General features: G+C 34.4%; 2 protein-coding genes across 3 annotated transcripts; both read right to left on the bottom strand.

The window, feature by feature from the left end:
• Nucleotides 1-6,375: 6,375 nt before the first annotated feature.
• LOC146887884 (uncharacterized) lies at nucleotides 6,376-6,936 on the bottom strand. Its single transcript, XM_085670452.1, has one exon. The coding sequence runs from the start codon at nucleotides 6,934-6,936 to the stop codon at nucleotides 6,376-6,378; it is 561 nt and encodes a 186-aa protein (XP_085526578.1).
• A 3,243-nt stretch (nucleotides 6,937-10,179) lies between these two features.
• LOC114174895 (transcription factor bHLH93-like) lies at nucleotides 10,180-11,905 on the bottom strand. Of its 2 annotated transcripts, none has more exons than XM_028059628.2 (4): nucleotides 11,248-11,905; nucleotides 10,871-11,044; nucleotides 10,625-10,792; nucleotides 10,180-10,540 (listed from the first exon to the last, which is right to left on the bottom strand). In XM_028059628.2, exons 1-4 carry the CDS (start codon nucleotides 11,827-11,829, stop codon nucleotides 10,505-10,507), a joined length of 960 nt encoding a protein of 319 aa, XP_027915429.2. In that variant the 5' UTR covers nucleotides 11,830-11,905; the 3' UTR covers nucleotides 10,180-10,504. The 2 variants fall into 2 exon arrangements, with proteins under 2 accessions (XP_027915429.2, XP_027915428.2); XM_028059627.2 differs by having other exon boundaries at nucleotides 10,180-10,544; nucleotides 11,248-11,903.
• Between the last annotated feature and the right edge of the window lie 8,526 nt (nucleotides 11,906-20,431).

Below are 20,431 nucleotides of genomic sequence, written 5' to 3'. Positions count from 1 at the left end.
AGGTACCGGAGCTGACGAAGTTAATATTTGATGGATTTATATTTTTTTTTAATGTATGAGTTATAGTTATTAAGATATTGATATATAATAAAATATTGATATATAAGATATTAGATATTATTTTTAATTCAAAACTTTAGGACAGTAAAATTGTGGGTTTTTTATTTTATATAATGTTTGATTTTGTATTTTTTTATTTAACGTTAAACTTTAATTAACATTTAGATTATTTTTAACAATTATAAATTAGAGCTAAATTTTATTAAAAATTTCATTGATTATTTTTTATTTTGATTTAATATCTTCTTGTCTCATGTTGTTTGATATCTTTTCATTTTTTATTTTTTTTATCAACTTGCTTATTATTTTTATCCATCTCCTTTGAATCTAGTTGGTTCGCTTATCCTTAAAAGCGAATTCATTGAAATGCTATAAAAAATTAAAAGAAAAAAAGAAGACAAGTTGATAAATGAGTAAGATAAAAATTCAGTCAATTAATGACAAAATAAAAATACGAATATTTAAATGAAAATAAAAAATAATATGTCTAATACACAATATAATAAATTAAAGAAAAAAACTCAATTAAATATGTAAATTTATGATGTAATTAAAAATTAAGTAATGACTATTTCAAGTTGAATCTTTTAGAAAATAAATAAAATGTAAAAGATAAATTAAAATAAAGAAGATAAACACAGTTAGAGATGACAAATAAACCCGTGCCCGTGGGTATCACCCGAACCCGTCCCCGTTTTGACGGGGAATCCCCGCTTTGACTGGGTATGGGTATGAGTATGGGTAATACCCGAAATTTTCAACTGGGAATGGGGATGGGGATGGGGATATATATATACCCGCCCAAATACCCGTCCCCGCTTAAATTACTAAACTATTTATAATTTATTAAATAATCTAAAAAATATATATAAATAAATAATATATTTACACATAAAATATAATATAATATAATATAATATAGTATATATACATATAAATAAAATATACTTTTATATATATATATATATATATATATATATATATATATATTTACACATATACATGTAATATAATATAATATAATATACATATAATATATATACATAATAATATAATATAATATATATAATATATACGTATAAAACAAATTAATCATTTAACTAGTGAGATCTTTTATAAACAAATTTATAACATGACAAATTTATAAAAATTTAAAAGAAATATATATATATATATATATATATATATATATATAAGCATAAAATATCTACGCATATACATATAATATATATACATAATAATATAATATATATTATTATATTTATATTATTATATAATATAATATAATATATACTTAAAATAAATATATATCTATAAATATATATATATATATATATATATATATATATATATTTATATATATATATATATATATATAAACATAAGATATCCACACATATAATATATATACATAGTAATAATAATATAATATATAATATAATATAATATATATAAATAATATAATATATATATATATATATATATAACATATTTCTCATTCTCTTTGTTTTTTGTTATACACTTTGTTTACTCTCTCAATTGTCTGGTTTGTTTTTCAAGATTTAATTTTGAAGGTAATTTTTACTCTCGGGGATAGGGGCCAAGCACCTACAAAAGAATCTCTTCGAACTTACTTCACTTCTCACTGCAGCGATAACTTCTTCTCCAAGAAAATCCACTCCTTTGCTCGATCGGCTAGGATGACGATCGGGGTGCCTGTCTAAAAGGTTCCGATGCTTAAGTCAGTAGTGAACCGATCGGTATATCAGAGTAACTGCTGTAATAAATGCGCATTTAAGATACCCACCAACTTACCTTTGGGCCCTATTTATAGTTTTCGGTGTGGGCCTGTGATTAGGGTTCCTTAATTACGGCCCAATGATCTTTTAATCAAGATTACTGACTTGCTTAATCGTTAATTAACCTGACTGACTGATGGTTCGACCGTGCGACTGATGACCACTTGACTGGATTAGTTATCCCCTGTTTTTAACAAGTGAACAATTCATGTATGGCTGATCGACCGATGGACGTATGTAAAGGACTGTGATTCTAGAGATTAGTCGACTGATCGACCCGATGGTTGATCGAATGATTGCCCTTTATTAGGTTAAGGTGCTGCTCATGGGGGGCCGATCGACCGATGTCACATTAGGGATCGGAATGCCACTCGTTTGTGCGTTACCGATTGACCGATGGGCCTGAATGTGGGTGGCTTGCGAACCCCGATCAACCGATTGTTTTTTACGATGTAGTGCTTTATCTGTTTAACCGTTTGACCGACGGTCCTATAGTTTGTTCACTAGGCCGTTCGACCGATAGTCTTTTAACGATGCTATGTGGTTTGTTTGTAGAACCGATTGACCGATGGTCCTACGCAATTTATTTACCAGGCCGTTCGACCGATGGTGTTTTATGTACGAGTTTTTCAACCTTGGCCGTTGGGCCTGAGGATTGGTTAAGCCGATTGACCGATGGGACATACAGTACACAAGCCCCCCCAGCCTCGAGCGATGGAAGTGAAGCGAGGAGGTTTACCAGGACCGTAATGCCGGTTGACCGTCGGGGTCTCTCAACGGTTATCTTGCATCGTAGATCGTGCCTGACAGTTATGATTTGAAGCGTCGCGAAGTATGGGTCGTTGATCTGCGTGTGATCGTATGGTTCTGGGGCTGCCACGTGTCACTGGGTCCTCCTATAAATAGGTCTGTGTGGCTGTCGTTATTTTCACGTTTTCCTCTCTCTCTCTAGCCGAGCCTCCGATCGATTTCTTCTATTTGTAGGTAAAAAATTTCCTCCAGTGCATCGAGTTCAGATGGTTTGTCGGGCGGAACGGTCGGGGTGTCCAAGGGCAGCGGGTCGATCTCCGCCTTGTTCAGCTCTTCTGATTCAGGGACTTCGCTCGGGGGAGTATCGAGCTCAACGGATTCTCCCATCCTTCTCAGCGGCAGCCCGGAAACCGAGCAACCGGTCGCCGAGGCGGCGGATCAGGTCGTTGCTTTGGATGAGAGTGGGGACGTCATAAGCATCGACGTTCACGATGAGGGGGAACAAGCTAATCTGCCAGAGATACAGGGATATGATTGGGCCCCTTATGAGCCGCGTACGCATGCGACGAGGTTCCGATGGGGCAACGACCTTAGGGATCTGGTCGAGCAGACCAAAGTTTTTGGCGACGAGGTGGAGGATGGATTCCTTCGGGTCAAGGTGTGTGCCAGCAACGAGAGAGTCTGCCACGGAAAGGGAGTGGCGAAGCTAGAGTTCTTCTACGTCTACGCCTGTCTCTTCCATGACTTGGGTCTGATTGTGTCGTTTGCCGACTTGCAGATGGCGGTCCTCCGTCAAATCCAATGCTTGCCGACCCAGATACACCCGAACGCCTGGGCGTCGATGCAGGCGTTCGACGTTCTATGCCGAGCGGCAGGTCTGACAGCGACCATGCCCTTGTTTCTACATTTCTACAAGACCCGGCCAACGGCTTCGAAAGGGTGGGTATCCTTTCTTGGGGCGAACAAGAGCTTGTTCACCCTTTACCTCGCCTCCTACAAAGGTTTAAAAATTGGCTTTTTTAAGGTCGCGATTCCTGGTCGAGGAAGAAAATACATATTCGATGAGGAGGGTCGGCCGAAGTTCCCCTTATACTGGACGGCTTTTCCCCCTCCCACCGATCCTTGGGCTGAAGACCGCTTGACTCCTGCCGAGCGGGCTGACCTGGTCGTCCTCAAGACCCTGCCCGACAAGATTCCCCCGCGGCCGCTGATCCAATGCCTCCGCTCCCCGGATTTGCCGAGGGCGTTTTATGGTTAGTTGTTCTGATCTTCTCGGTCGTCTCAATGGTTGCAATTGATTTACTTATTTTCTCTTGTTTCGCAGATATTATGGCTCGGACAACCGTCTCCAATGCTGAGTTTTTGGCTCGCGCTAAGACTCGTCGAAGAGAAGAGGATGCCGCTGAGGAGGTTGCCCCCCTCCAGAGCGTCCCCGCTGCCCCTTCGACAACCCCTACTCCTACTACCACTGCTCCGACCGGCGCCTCAGGCGTCGCCACCAGGCCCCGATTCATCGTGAAGGCCCCCGGTTCCGCCGCTGCTGGCGCTGCGGTGGACAAAGGAAAAAAGTCTAAACGGGATGACTCTCCCACCGGCCGGTCGTCCAAGAAGGGCAAGAAGGTCGAGGCTTCTGGATCACTGGCTACTGCCCTCCTCGACAATGAAGTTTGGCTCGACGAGGAGGTCTCCTTTCACTTGGGGCCTCGCGTCAAGGACATGTTGAAGGACGTGTCCGAGGAGGAGGCTCTCCGAACGGCTGGGGAGCTGACATTTAGACTTGCTGCGATTTACACCAAGTTTCCCCATCCCGACCGGAGCAGGATGAAGAGTCTAGAGAAGGAGCTCGCAGCAGCGAAGGTGGAGCTCCGGGAGGTGAAGGCCTCGGCGTTGGACTTAAAGGTTCAGTTTGACCGGCTGAACGGCATTAAGGCTGAGCATGCCAAGTGCGCTGGTCTGCTCAAGGCCGCCGACGATCGAGCGAGGGAGGAGCAGACTAAGGCCAAGGAGGCGGCCGAGGAATTGCGCAAGCTTCAACGGCGCTTTGACGACTTGACATTGGAGCATCTGGCCGCTGCCAGATCAGCCACCAATTGGTAGAAGAAGGCCAAGGAGTATCAAGCGGAGCTGCGGGTCGCCGATGAGCAAGTTTTTGCTCAATATGAAGTGTGTTTTCAGAGTGCTGTTGATCAGGCCGCCTTCTACTACAACTGTTCTCCCGACCGGTTCGATGTGCATTTGGGGGTGGTAGATGGGAAGCTCGAGAAAGTCTTCGAGCGGCTAGACGAGATGAATGATCCTCCCGCAAACACTTAATTTTTAAATTTCAGTGTATTTTGACATAACTGATCGCGCCCGATCAGCCATGCGGTCGATCGCGTTCGATCGGTTATTAGGCCATTTTTTGACAAACACTTATATGTAAATATTAGATGCCTTCTCCTTATTTTGTCTGCTCGCTTTTATTTCGATCAATTGTTTTCTTTTGTTTATTGTTTCGCGCTGGCGATCGACCACGTTCCTTTTATCGTTCCTCGCTGGCGATCGGCCATTTTATTGTTTAACTTGTAAGTTATTTTCATCGATTATCCGCGCCTGATATCGGACCAGTCGGACCTTTGTTCAACTTGTTTCTGGCAATGTTCTCTTGATTATTTGACCCGAACGGTTTACCTTTATTTGCGCATTCAATTTTAATTGTTTAGATCGTAGGTGTCGTACCTCGATCGATTTAGACAGCTCGTGTCACTTATGTACCCATGGGGTTAATTAGATCGCTTGGATCGGTGCTGACCGAGCGGGACTTCCTCTTGAAAGTCCGCGCCTTGACCGGTCAGGCTTTGTTCAGGTCCCATAGGGAGCCCTGTCGGTTAGTCTGTTAGACGAAGTTACATGAAGCGCTCATTTTATTGACAGCATCAACTATAGTACATTTTTAGGTGCGACGCGTTCCATGTGTTCGGTATTTCTCTGCCGCTCAAGTATTCCAGCCGATAGGCTCCGTTCTGCAGGCTTTCGGTCACACGGAACAGGCCCTCCCAATTTGGTGCTAGCTTTCCTTGCCCTGGCTTTTTGCGCGCTTCATTGGTCTTCCTCCATACCAAGTCTCCTTGGATGAAGCTCCTTGGTTTAACCTTCGCGTTATACCTCCTTGCCATCAGTCTCTTGCACGCTTCAGCTCGCACGGCCGCTCTTTCTCTGCGTTCGGTCGTCCAATCCAACTCCTCGCGCAAGCGTCCACAGTTTACCTCTAAATTTTGCATGTCCCGCTGAAGAGTCGGCTCCCCTACTTCAACCGGTAGCATAACATCCGTTTCGTACGTCAGATTGAAAGGTGATTCTCCCGTTGTCCCGTGCGGGGTGCACCGATAGGCCCAAAGGACCTGCGAAAGCTCGTCCACCCACGCTCCTTTGGCTTCTCCCAACCTTTTCTTCAACTCCGCCACTATGACCTTGTTCATGGCCTCAGCCTGGCCATTGGTCTGGGGATGCTCGATCGAGCTGGTCAAGTGGCGTATCCCCACTTGCTTATAAAAGTCCTTCAGCTTCTTGTCGATAAACTGACGGCCGTTATCGGTGATAATCGCCAGACGTGGGGAAGGCCGAAGCGGCAGATGATGTTTCGCCAGACGAAGGAATGGACCTGCCGAGCGGTTATGTTGGCTAGGGCATCTGCTTCGACCCATTTGGTGAAATAGTCCACTGCGACAAGTATGAACTTCTTCTGCGCTCGGCCGACCGAGAAAGGCCCGACGATGTCCATACCCCACTATGCGAATGGCCAAGGGGCTGTCAGGCTATGTAGCTCGGTCGGAGCCCTCTTGACATCGTTTCCATGGGCTTGGCAACCTTCACACTTGCGTATTATGACTTCGCAATCTTGCTTCATGGTCGGCCAATAATAACCCGCCTGAAGTATCCTCGCTTTCATCGTCCTCCGACCGGTGTGCATACCACAAATGCCATTGTGGACTTCATTCATAACATACTCGACTTCTTTTCCCGATAGGCATTTGAGGAGCGGCAGTGTAAAGCCCCTCTTATAGAGGTTTTCTCCGATGACCACGAACTGGAGTGCTCGTCGTCTCTCTATCGGTTTCACTTCTTCTCCCGTGTCGCACCTTCTTAGGAGTTCTCGGACCTCCCCCATCCAATCTGCCGACCGATCTGCCACCGCGCATTCTCCTGCTGAGGGTCTCATCAGGGTTTGCCTGATAATTGTTTTCAACTGACCCTTCTCTTTTCCTTCCGCCAGCTTAGATAGCCTATCGGCTCTGGTATTTTCCGCTCGGGGAAAGTGGTGGATGGTAATTTCTTCGAACTCCTTCATGGCTTCGACCTTGGCCGTTGGGCCTGAGGATTGGTTAAGCCGATTGACCGATGGGACATACAGTACAGTTACCGTTTGAGAACTGTTGAGAGAAAATTAATACTTATGGTATAATGACGACTCTTTTGTATTTCAAGTTGTTTTGAATCCGAAATTGTAAATCTGGGTCAATAGATTTTTACTTTTTTGTAAAATAGGGTAAAATCGTGAGGACCTGTGACGATAATAAGACTACTGAAGTTGTCATAATACAATCCGGTTTGTTTTTTTTTTCTTTTATAAAATTGAAGTTGTCATGATACAGTATAGATCGGTTTCAATATATCAGAAAAATGAAGTCGTTAGGACTCATAACGATATCACTTTCGTGTATATATATATATATATATATATATATATATATATATATATATATATATATATATATATATATATATATAAAAGACAAAAGTCGTTAAGAGTCCTAAACCCTAAACCTATATAATGACAACTTTACTTTTTGAAAAAGAAAAAGACACCAACTTATATCATGACGACTTCGGTCTGAATGTTAACACCAACCCTAACGACTTCACCTGTTTAAGAAAAAATCAACCGATTCTGATTTATAATTTCAAGCCCAATGACATATGAAGGAGTTCCAAAAGGCCGCCGCCTATTACTAAATAAGGTAATAGTAAAAATAAACTTCTATTCTTTTCCTATTCAAGTTGAACAATATCTAGTTAGACACATTTAGGGCGTACAAAATGATCATTTGTTCCATAATTAGGATTACAATGGAGTAATTGGGTTGCGGTTATCATTATTATTTCATCTAATTCTTGTGTTTAACTATATAAAATTTTTGTCTCATTTGAAACTAGTAAATCTAGATCTTTAATGCCCATTTCCTTCACAAATTAACTTAGGTAACAATTTGAAACAAGTCATAAAACAAAAATAATTATATAAAATATTAGTATTTTACATTATAAAAATATTAAAAAAAAGACAAATGACTAAATGTATGATTAGAAACGATTTAATACAACGAAATCACAAAAGAAAAGTATAATTAAAAAAAAAACACCTTGAAAATCTAAAAAAACTTGTTGAAAAAACAGAAGTTAAAGTTAAAAAATAAGGAGAATAAAATACATAAATTTTTATGTTATCAATTGAATTAAGAATTTAGATTGAACATTTGAAATTAAAAATTGAAAAATTAAAAAGATAAATAAGAAATAAAAATATTAGATATAATTTATAAATAAACAATAATGTCCCCGACTCATAGAGTCTATGACATCAGTCTTTACTGTTGAAAAATGTCTTCATTTCCAGTAACGAAGGGATACGTACTCGTGATAAATGAGTCCCTCTCTCTTTGTGAAATTTCTCAAGAGAGTTTCCCTTATTATAATAGCACGGTGTCTGATTTAATAGTTTTTTAAGATCAACTTTGCTGGCTCAAAACAACTACACAAAGGTGAAAACAAGTCACGTGAAACAAAACCAGAATCACTCTAATATTGGACTTTTGTTCATTGCAGTATTGCCATTCACCAAAAATGTTTCTGCACGCTCATTTGCCTATCGTTGTGGCCCTTCCTTCTTCATATATGCTACCTTTCCTTCATTTTCATTTTTCTTTGATCGTTAAAATAAACTTTTAAGGCCTCGTTTTGATGAGACCATGTGATCATAGGTTGCAGTTTGAATACACGCAAACTTGGTTTTACGGCCATAACTTTGTGTACTAATGCAGTTACATGAAAATTGAAACATTGACCACTGCAGGTATTGAAGTAGAAGCTTCAGCCATAATTTCAAGCTTTTGGTGAAGGGTAATCATTACAGGGCAACATTTTGAATGTTCACAAACTTTATTTACTTCTTCATTTTACGTATAGAAAAGTCTAATTCATTTTGTTTCCATTTTTTTTATTTCATTAATACTTACCAAGGAATTATCCAAACAGGAGCTTCATTTGTTGAAACGAATTATTTGACCACAAACCAGAAATGGTAACCTTGTGCTTTGTGTGAAAGATAAATAACTTTTAACATATGGATTATAATCTAGCCAAAAGAAAAGAAACAAAATAAGTGGTAATGATCATATATGAAAACAAACCTAAATTTCACTTCACCAGGAATCAAAAGAAGAAATGAATACTTACCAAACCAGTAAGCAAGCACAATCTGATTGTTGGTTTGTGTGACATTCAGGTGATGCTCATAATGGGCTTTACTTTATGGTTTGACTAAGCATCAGTGTCACAGCAAAAATCATGTTACCTTGTTTCTTCGCCATGCCAACCCCAGCAACGCATTTTTCAACTAGCTACTTTCATTTACCATATGGAACCAAACCACTGAGGAAGCCATACAAGATTCTTTAGTACCATGTTTTTTCAATTTGCAGAACCTAATCTATCGTTTCTGTACTTTTTTCTAAAATCAGGTTCAGTGTTTCTCCGTATATCTTGTGTTATCTGCACTTAGCAGTATAGTTGTATATTCTTACCCTTTTGGGCTTTTCGTGGACATAAAAAAGGTTATATCCAATGTTGATTGCTATGCTGCAAAATAGGAAGCTGCTACATGGAAACATGATCTTTAGATGGAATGGAAAACCTCATCTTTCCATTACAGAAAATCATAAAAGCGATATGCAACAATACTTATTTAACTATGAGTAAATCCCTAAAATATTTTTCATCAAATAATCGTCTTATCATGCTTCTAATTCTAAAGATTACCTTTTCATTGTATTAATGGTTCAAATTGTCACCATAGTATTTTTCATATGCACAGAACACGTTACTACATTGATTCTTCTGTTGTTTATTTTTTAAGAAAGATTGATTCTTTCTAATCATTAGTTTAATCCTTCATAAAAACAATTATAATTACATTTTAAATATTTAGAAGACTATGTCATGTGGAAATCTTTAAAAGACTAATGTGATAATAGACTAATCTTCAAAAAATAACACAAAAAGGTTGACGATTGACTCTTTTTAAAAATGGATGTTCTGCAATTCTTTCAAAATTTAACAGCCTTACCTCTCAACATATCTGACAGAGAACAGGACCCATACAGTTTGAAAATCCAGTTGGTTGGTGTGTGGTGGTCACAGCCTGGGCAACAGGAAACATGTAACAGACATTTATTGTTTTAAGGTCCCAGAAAAGGATATTTTGAAGTAGCAGCATGCATAGGAATCCATGGAAAATCAAGTTGATTCCACTTAATTATGGGCTTTGCAATAATTCTCCTTCATTATAGATCCCTTCTTAAAAAAGAACACACTTCCTTTACAAAGGTGAACTTGCAGCATACTAAAGGATAGCCCCGGTATATGTTAAAACACAGGGTGTGGCTTTAAGAAGGAAATCGTCAATCAAAACCAACTTATTCTGAATCTCACTAAAACTTCTACTTCCCTAATTCCATGGATTACAAACTAAAGAAGGAAAGTTGCTTCTTTAACACCATCTGCAAATTGTTTTATCAATTTTCCATCTTTCTCCTTGAGACATTTCCCACCAAACCCTGCATTTCTGAATAGTGATTGTTTTATCTCCTCAGAGCTAACGCAATTTCTCTGTTCACCTACCTATGACCATGAAATGAGTAAGTTTACGGTAGAGTTTCAAGCATGCAAATAAGACTGAAGGGACCAAATAGAATACATACCTCAGAACAAGATGCTTCCACTGAAAAGTCATTGAAGCTGCTTACAACACATTGCTGAATCTCAAGGCCTAATGCTTCTAATGTATTGACGGTTGATAGTAGCAATCCAGGCTTTGTGGCACAACAAATGCTGATCCTGGTGTCCTGGTCTCTCCTTTCAACATCAAACTGCAAATACATTTATTGAGAAAGTGGGTCTGTGATTATGCTTTAAGTCAGGGGGTTTGGTTTGGTTTGGTAGAGTACCTTGGGGGAGTTTCTTACAATTGCTTCATTTGGTTTCACTTGGTCTTTTGAAATGCCCAACAGATTAATCTGACTTGAGCCCTCTTCCGCCTCTTCTTCCTGCAACTTACCAATCCTTTCCAAGAGCTCTTTCATGTAGTCTATAGTATCCCCAAGAATAGAGGTCCTGTCCATCTGTTAAATTAAAGTTGATATTGCTCAATTCAGAGTGTCACACAGCAAATCAAGAAAACAAAGAAACCAAGTATGGGTCATGTTATGGATGTAAGCCAAACATGAGAATTCCAATTTCCCTTATACTGATTCAGACATTACAAAAAGGGAAAAGTAAGGGTTAAAAAAGAAAAGAAAACAAAAGACATTGTTTTGGAAATGACCTTGCTGATCTTGGGGACTATTGACCTAAGCATGGAAAGACGGTCATTGAGACGCTTTCTTCTCCTCCTTTCTGCCATGAGATTCTTTGAGGGCTGTCCCTCTAGCTTTTTGGACTTCTGTTTCCTCTCTGCATCATCAGACATGCCTGTGTTGAAGAGTGGAATCTCTGTGCCTTGTGGATTCTCAACACCTTGTTCCTCAACTTTGCAGACACTCTTGATTTCTTCAAAGTTGTTGTTGTTGTTGTCATAAAAGGCAACATCTTCATCCTCCAGTGTGGGTGGAAGTGGAGGTGGGGGATCATCGTTGGCAGGGTGAAGGTGCGGCAATGGCATTGTGAAGGCATCAGGAAAAGGGTATGGTGGTAGTTCATTGGTGAAAGGGCATTCAAATCTGCGGTCTATGGGTGTTGAAAATGCAGCAAACAGAGAGTTAGAGGTGGGGAAAGATGGGTTCTCAAGAAAAGTGTCAAAACTCCAACCATTAGATAATAGCTCCAAGAACCCACTGGACAGAGCATTCCATGTCTCTCTTCTTGGAGCCACCAATTCATCTAAGAAACCAAGCTGAGAAAGCTCCATCTCTCTTCTTTCTCTGCTGCACACGGAAGACTATCTAGACACTGACTCTGTGACCTTCCCAAGCAATAATGTTTCCCAACTTAAAAAATAATTTAAATTATAGGTTAATAAGCAAGTTAATCACTACTTGTAATTACATTTCCTTTTGAACTGAAATTTATTTTTTATTGGAATGACAACGTGGGTTGGTCCGATCCGTTTAGGCTCAATCCGCATATTGTGGGTTGATCCGTTTCGTCCTGCACAATTTATGTGGACTGTGAACACTGGTCTGTCCCGCCTTGTACTTGGCTTGCGGGTCTGTGGACTGGCCCGTTTTTTTTAACTTTTTTTAATTTTTTTAATTTTTTTTAATTTTTATGATAAAACTTTTAATGTTTAAAAATTGGGAAACTTTACAAATTCACAAAATTAAGTATAGACTTTGGGGAGTTGGATGATAAATTGATAATTCAACATTTTCATCATATTTATATTCATACTATGACATACACAATGTATTATTTAAAATTTTAGTACATTAAAAAAAAATACATAATACTTGTCTTTTCCAGTTATAAAAGAATTTGAAACGTGTTAATGCAAGAATCCATAAAAAAAGTAATTAATATACTCAAGTGCAAGTTTTTTTTATGCGAGCTTGTGGCCGGCCCACGTGCACCGCGGGCCAGCCCACACGGGTTGCGGGCTTATGCGAGTTGGACCAATGCGAGCCTACGAGCTTACTACCCTGGCCCGCCTCGGATTTTTTAGCGGGTCGGCCCGACGGATCAGACCCTAATTGCCACCTATAATTTTTTACATTAAGTTATTTTTAAAATTTAATTTTATATATTCTTTTTTCAAATACATTAATACATGATTTTTTATTACATTCATCATTATGTCATATCTCTATAACAATTTTTTATCAAATATCTATTTACTTTTTTTTAATTAGATAATTTTATGTCTAGTAAGTGATTTAGCCTTATAATTTATTGGTTTGATTTCATCTTATTAATTTTTAGTTAATTTGGTCCTATAATTCTTTAAAAAATTTAATTTGGTATTCTCCATTAACGTTGTGTGTGTATATGCCATCTGTCATTTTGTGAAATTTTCATTTTCTAAATTTTTCTTAAAATTAAAAAAAAAATAAAAATAAATTGTCATGTGTCACATCATGGTTGTGCCATATGTCAATTCGTGAAATTTTATTTTTTTAAAAAATTTTAATTTTTTTAAATTAGAAGAAAACTATCACGTGATAGATCATGGTTGTACCATGTGTCAAAGTAACAATGTCTATTTTCAATTTAGTCCCTATATTTACAATTTTGATTTAATTTTGTAACATATTTTTTAAAATGATCCAATTTTATTCTTTTTAGTTTGAGTTTAAATTAGTAATTAAGTTTAATTACAACTTATTTATACATGTTAAAATAACTTTTAGAGTTTATAAATCAAATTACTCCACCTAATTATTCAAATGATTTTGTTTTTTACATGTGTAAAAAAATTGAAGTATAAAAAATTACAAATGACAAAATATAAGAAATAAAATAACATGATTATTTAGGAAGTGTATAAATGATAAAAAATTATTTTAACATGAATATATAAGTTGTAATCAAACTTAATTACTAATTTGGTCTCAAATCAAATTATAGTGGACAAAATTGAATCCTTTTAAAACTAAGGGACTAAATTTAATCAAAATTGTAAATAGAGGGACTAAATTGGAAATAGTCAGTGGCACAACACATGACAATTTTTTTTTTGTTTTTTAACAAAATAAAAAAGTAAAAAAGAATTTTAAAAATTAAAAATTTCATGAATTGACACATGGCACGATCATGTCGTGACACGTGAGAATTTAATTATTTAAAAAAAATTAAAATTCCACAAAATGACATGTGGCATGTACAAACACGGTGTTAACACCAACATAACGAAAATTATCAAATTGAACATTTTTAAAGAATTAGAAGACCAAATCAACAAATTATAGACTAAATCACTAATTAAGCCATAATTTTACTTTTCAATCTCTCTTCCTTCATTTCGTTTCTTTTTTATTCTTTTCTTAATCCAATAAAATGAAATAAAAAAATATAAGAATGAAAATAAAAATTAACTCAATTTTACATATCATTTATATCCAAGAAGAGAAGTTTTTGATTGGATAAAAGAGATTGAAATGTAAAAGTTCAAGTGTGAGAACCCCAAAAATTCCTTCTTCAAGAAACCCTTTTCTTCTCTATAAACATAGCTCTCCCAAAACCCTTCCTTTTTTAAAATTTTGAATCAGTTTCCATCCTTTTGAAGAATAAAAAATATTGGAGTATTCTACGCGAAGAAGCCTATCAAAATCCTCAATCAATTTTTCTTAATGGTGATTCAAAAATTCTACCCATTTTCTAAGAGTAACATTTTTTTCTTGCATGCAAGCCCATATTCAGTTTCCTGTCGCCTCTTTCGTTCTTAATGAATCACTCTCTGTTTGTGATCCTAAAAATTTTTCCTTTGATCGTTTATAATCAGACATTTGATTTTATAGATAGTGATTTCTGTGTGTAATGTTGTTTAAGGGATGAGAGCAAAGTTAGATAAACTTTATCAGGTAAGGGAAACTAGTCCTTTATAAATATAATTGATGTTTTAGCATCTTTTCTTTCTTTCTTTTTTGAATAAATTTGTTAAATGGATTGAGAATAATGAGAAAGAATAAGACCAATGACATGGAGATTTATTTTATGACCATTATTGAACTTAATAGTAAATGTGATTTTCTTAAATGGGTTCTGCAAAATAAATGATGAAATTTTATTGTTGAATGTGATTATACTGAGAATTTATATCCAATTTCTATGTTATTGCGAATGATGATAGAAATATTTTGAGAGGGTGAGTTATGTTGGTTTTACATATCCTGTTATGTGAGTTGTTGGTTTGGTTTGAATGATGATGGAAAGGTATGGAGAGGGTTGGTGTTGTTGGGTTTACATATATGTGATATGAGTTATTGGTTGGTTTGAATTGGTTAGATATGTATAACTAAACTGGATTGTGAATCATGACAATGTGTTGAGAATTATTGGACTTGTGTAATTGAATTAGAATAGAACGAGGATATTGAATTGATGCTTTGAATTATGTGTGGTATTGATATGGATTGATTACATGAGGTTTGCAACCATTAGAAGACTTTGACTTGTTAGAATAGTGATTTATAATTTACTATATAGCTATTCTTTTTATGTCACAAATTGTAATAGTGACTGTATTGAGCTATAATGGTAAATGTAAGAATGTTTGTGAAAATTGGTGTGATATTAATAGTCAAATTAGTTATTTCCAAAGGGAAATGCCAATCTATGGTGAGTCAAAGTGTATTGAAGGAGATTTGTTATGTGAGACTATTCTAACTTAACTAGTATCCAACTCACACAGAGGAAGATGCTATAATCTAGGTGGTGAGAGTCAAATGAGACTTCACTTGGCAGATGGTATAATCACTACAAGAAAATGTCTCATTAGTAACCAATTTTAGTGACCAAAAGTTGTTAGTCACTATAATGACTAGTTTAGATACCAATTTACAAAGAAAAAAAATTATTGGTTATTAAAATAGTCACTATTATGAATAAAAAATTATAATTGATCACTAAATTGATTTTTAAAATTAGCTACCATAGTTTTGGCTACCGAAAGAAATTGGTCACTAAAAATTAGCTACCTAGGTTTTGGCTACCAAAATGACTCAGTTACTAAATTGATCTCTAATTAATTAGTAACCAATTTAGTGACCAATTATAATTTTTTATTTATAATAGTGACTATTTTAGTAACCATTAATTTTTAATTTTGTAAATTGGTATGTAAATTGGTCACTATAATGACTAATAACTTTTGATCACTAACATTGATTACTATGAGACATATTTTTTTTATCATACTTAGGGAGTTAGTGAAGTTAATCCTATCATGACTTGATAGTGAGTGTGTGTGAGTGTGTTAAGTGTGTTGAGTGTCTGAGTAGGTGAGTGTGTTGAGTGTGTGTTATTTCTTTTTAATTCAATTTAGTCCATATATTCTTTATTTTTATTTAATATTTCTTATTTTTGTTCAATTTAGTCTCACTTTTGGTTGAAATGGAGCAATTTTGTCCCTTCTAAATTGAGACTAAATTTATTTTTTATAAATATTATACTAATATTTTTATTAATTATTTTTAAAATTTAATTATAAATTATTAGATTTAATTATAAATTGAACATAATTCTTAGATTCAATGTTAAATAAAATATAATTATTTATAATATGATTATAATATAATTATTAAATGTTAATTTTAAAAATATTAGTATTTTAGAATATAATTACTAGAAGAAAATATTTAATAATTATATTTTAATAATATTTTAAATAATTTAATTCTATTTAATAATGTAATCTAAGAATTATATTTGATTTATAATTAAATCTGATAATTTATAATTAAATTTAAAAATAATTAATAAAAATTTCAATTTTAGAAAAAATATTAGTATAATATCCATAAAAAAAATAAATTTGATTTTAATTTGAAAAAGACAAAATTACTTCATTTTAACCAAAATGGGGATTACATTAAAGTAAAATAGCAAATATAGAAACTTAATTAAACAAAAATAAGGAATGTAGTAACTAAATTGAACAAAAGGAAATAATACAATTTCAAACTAATACATGACACTGATTAACATGTAACATATTGATAACTTTAGACAATTATTTTAAAATTTAAAAAAATAAAAAATAAAAATCAGTAGCTAACATTAAACTATTTAAAAACTATTAACAAAAATAATAAAATTGACGAAATTTAAATATTAAACACTAAACCAAAATAAAAATCAACTTGAATAAAAACAACCAAAATAAAAAAATCAAACATGTATTCAAGCCATTAGAAAAATTAAAAGATTATAATATCATCTGCTTATATGTTATGAAATATAAAGAGAATGACGGATAAGGTCATCTTAAAAAAATTTAATATTTTTGAAGTCTAATATTTTTAACTAAATAATCTTAAGAAAATCCTTTTGTTTACACTATTCTCGTAACTTCCACTTGTTTACTCTGTTAGCCAGTAGAAACAAATGCTGGTGTTGAAAAAAATTCATTCCTTTATGATTGCACCCGAAACTTTCTTTTGTTTTGGTGCAACACTCTAACTCATTTCAGCTGGCAACAATGGTACAAGAACCCATCCTCATCAACACAGTTGGCCCTACACAGTTTTTAAGTCTAGCAAAATTATTTCATATAATTTCCCTCAACTATCTACAATTCTTTCACCACTCCCGAGACATGAATTTCATAAGTACCATATGATATATAACATATATTATTATTACATGGCGACAACTTTATAACATATGATACATAAAATGAATGCATGATGGTCCTAGATTTTGTGCAATACCAACACACTTGGGTTCAATGAGAGAAGCTATGTGTGGCTGATTCAGCATTACTAGCTAGGGAACATGTCAATGTGCTCAAATCATCATCACCAGCCTTTTCGAATCATTCATTCACCTGTCGTTGTAACAGTAATAACCCTATTGCTATGGGCCAAACCTTCGTTCCTGCTGTTCAATGCCAACCACTCACTCCATGCATGTGACCAAATCATTAACTCACTTCAATCACACGCTAATCATTGTTTGCAAAACCAAACATAGCGCCAATCAACCTTCACACTTTGTTTTATCATATTTCTTACCAAAATACAATTTCTGGGAACTATATAGGTTGTTATGTAAAGCAAGAGTGGGTCGTGTGTCAATGTCTGATATCATGCACCAGAATTGCTGTTAGGTCCACCATCGTTGTCTATTTGCGCATGGAATTTGGTTGTTTGATTGGTGTTAGAAACAAAATTGTTGTTAATGATCGATGATGAAGTGCATGCAGTGTTGTGATGGAGTTTATGATTCCCGTTTTGAGCCTGATTTTGTGAGAGGACATGGTTGATTGGGTGGTCGGAATGACGTGATGTGAAAGGCCATGGTTGTTGTTGGGGGAAGAGAAAAATGAATGAAAAAAATATATAGAATAATAGAGAATGGGGTAAATAAAGTAAGAGATGAGGTAATTATGAGTTGGTAAGGCTTTCACGTGCTGCTCTGAAAGGCTTTGGGGTCATACAGCTTCATCATTTCCCATCACTACCCACTCCTTTTCATCCTTCCGTCAAAATTAAAATTAAACCTATTTTTAAGTTTCTTACGAAGTCACGGGAACGCTCTTTGGACTCTTTTTGGTGTCTAGTAGCCATTTACTTTAGATTGGTCCCTTCTTCCGTGATGTTTTCTTAGAACCTTTCTTTCACGTCAATGGATTATAAACATCAAAATATTAATTGTTACCGTTCCTACACCTTGGCCCACTTCCATTTTCGAGTTTAAATTCGATAATTCAAGATTAGCAAATTGATTATTACAGTATAAAAAGGAATGTTGTTTGTTGGTAATTTGAAGATCTTGCACAACGTGAGACATTGTATTTCACAAAGTGGTAGAAGAAAAACTATGTACTCAATTTCTGAAGAATTTCGAAAGACTTATTTTTTATTTTTTATTTTTACTTCTATAAAATGGTCAAGGTAAACTATGTAACTACTAATAGAACAGGAAAAATCAAAATATTCATCCCAATCTGAGTCATCGAAGACTTTGAATTGAATTTCATTGAATATTCCATGTTCAAGAACTTGTTTAAGATATAATTTGGCAAGAGAAATATGAAAATCATGAAGTATGCAGGAACAACTCTAGCCCTAGTGGATCTTCCAGGAGTTGATTGTTCAACAACCATGTTGTTGCAATTTTTTTATGTTTGATATGGAGAATCTTCTTTAACAGGTTCAACAACCATTTCATCTATGAATTCAAGTTTGTTATAATAGTGCTTAATAATATATCTATTCCATGAATGATAGTTATTAGAATTAAGAATAAAAGAGACAAAGGAAGTGGAAGGATTTTAACTAGGATGAAGATAAACAAAACTATAAGTAAAGAAAGAATGCACAAATTCTTCATTCATGATAAGAAAGAAAGAAAGAGAAAAAAAAAGAATAGAGAACAAAAGTGAAAGCAAAAAGAAAAAGACTAAAGACAAGCAATAGAGCTCTTAAATAAGAGTTTTGATGCCATTTTAAAAATGTTATGACATCTTTCTAAAATTCATAAGTATATATGATGACATAACTGTAACTCATGAAATTTTTATAAAGCACAACGTCTAATGTTAATAGATAATAAAAAATAAAAATATTTAGGTTTAATTTTTCTTTTAGTCATTGTTTTTGTCAAAAAAAAACGAGACTAGGATTATATTAATTACATCAATAAAGCAAATGATCCATATTAAAAGTTTCAATTTTAATGAAACAATCATTAATCCGTTTTAAGAGATTTATAGAAATTGATAAAAGACCAAATTGCATTAGTTTTTTAAAAAATCTAGATAAAATTGAGACTAAAATAAATTGGAGGACCAACTTAATATTTTTAAACAAAATCATGAATCAAAAGAGTAATTAAACCAAATATTTATTAAAATAAATTTTATTTTCATTTTTATTGTGTTTTTTAATTTTTTCACAACTTGTAATCATCTCTCACTCATATATGTTTTCTTTTTCTTTTCTTGAAGAAAAAAAAGTTAGACACACTTTTTTTTTGCTTTCATTTCTCATTTATGTTCTTCCTTCCTTGTCTCTTGTCTCACTTGATAATGAAAACATTATTTTTTATCTCATTAGCTTTTTGTTCACTTTTGTATGAATATAGAAAAAATATGTATACATTTTTTCATAACCGATTTTTAATTGTGACTTAATTACGTGTCTCAATTGTTTATTAGATTATGATAAATTATTTTTTAATATTATTTACAAAAAAGAATATATTGATAAAGAATAAAAGAAATCCATCGTTTAAAAGTGATAAAAAAGAAACTATTAATAAACAATATAGATTCTACTTCTTTACATATTTTGAAGCATTATACTAATGATCAAATTGTTTAGTAGAGAAGTCATTCTTTGAAACATTATACTAATGGTCAAATTTAATGATTTCAAAATTATATTATTTTGGCCCTCCAATATTTTTTGTCAACATCCACCACTATATATATATATATATATATATATATATATATATATATATATATATATATATATATATATATATGGGTTAAATATGTTTTTGTCCTTTAAGTTTTAGTGAATTTTGGAATTAGTCGCTCTTCGAAACTTGATACCAATTAAGTCCTTCATCTTTAGACATGTGTGGATTTAGTCCTTTTTACCAAATTTTGTTAAGTTTATTTGACATTTTAAATGCATTTTATGATAATATTTAAATTAATATTGAAGCAAAAGTGTGTCAAACGGAGTAAACAATTCAAATATTATCATGAAATACGCTTGAAACATTAGATAAACTTAATAAAATCTGGTAATAAGGACTAAATTCACACATTTATAAAGATAAAGGACTAAATTGGTATCAAGTTTCGAAGGGGGACTAATTCCAAAATTCACTGAAACTTG

The sequence above is a fragment of the Vigna unguiculata genome, chromosome 3 (genome assembly GCF_037176805.1).
Source record: "Vigna unguiculata cultivar grain cowpea cultivar isolate G323 ecotype 2 chromosome 3, ASM3717680v1, whole genome shotgun sequence".
NCBI classification, from domain to species: domain Eukaryota; kingdom Viridiplantae; phylum Streptophyta; class Magnoliopsida; order Fabales; family Fabaceae; genus Vigna; species Vigna unguiculata.
This window is presented reverse-complemented; position numbering and strand designations above follow the sequence as displayed.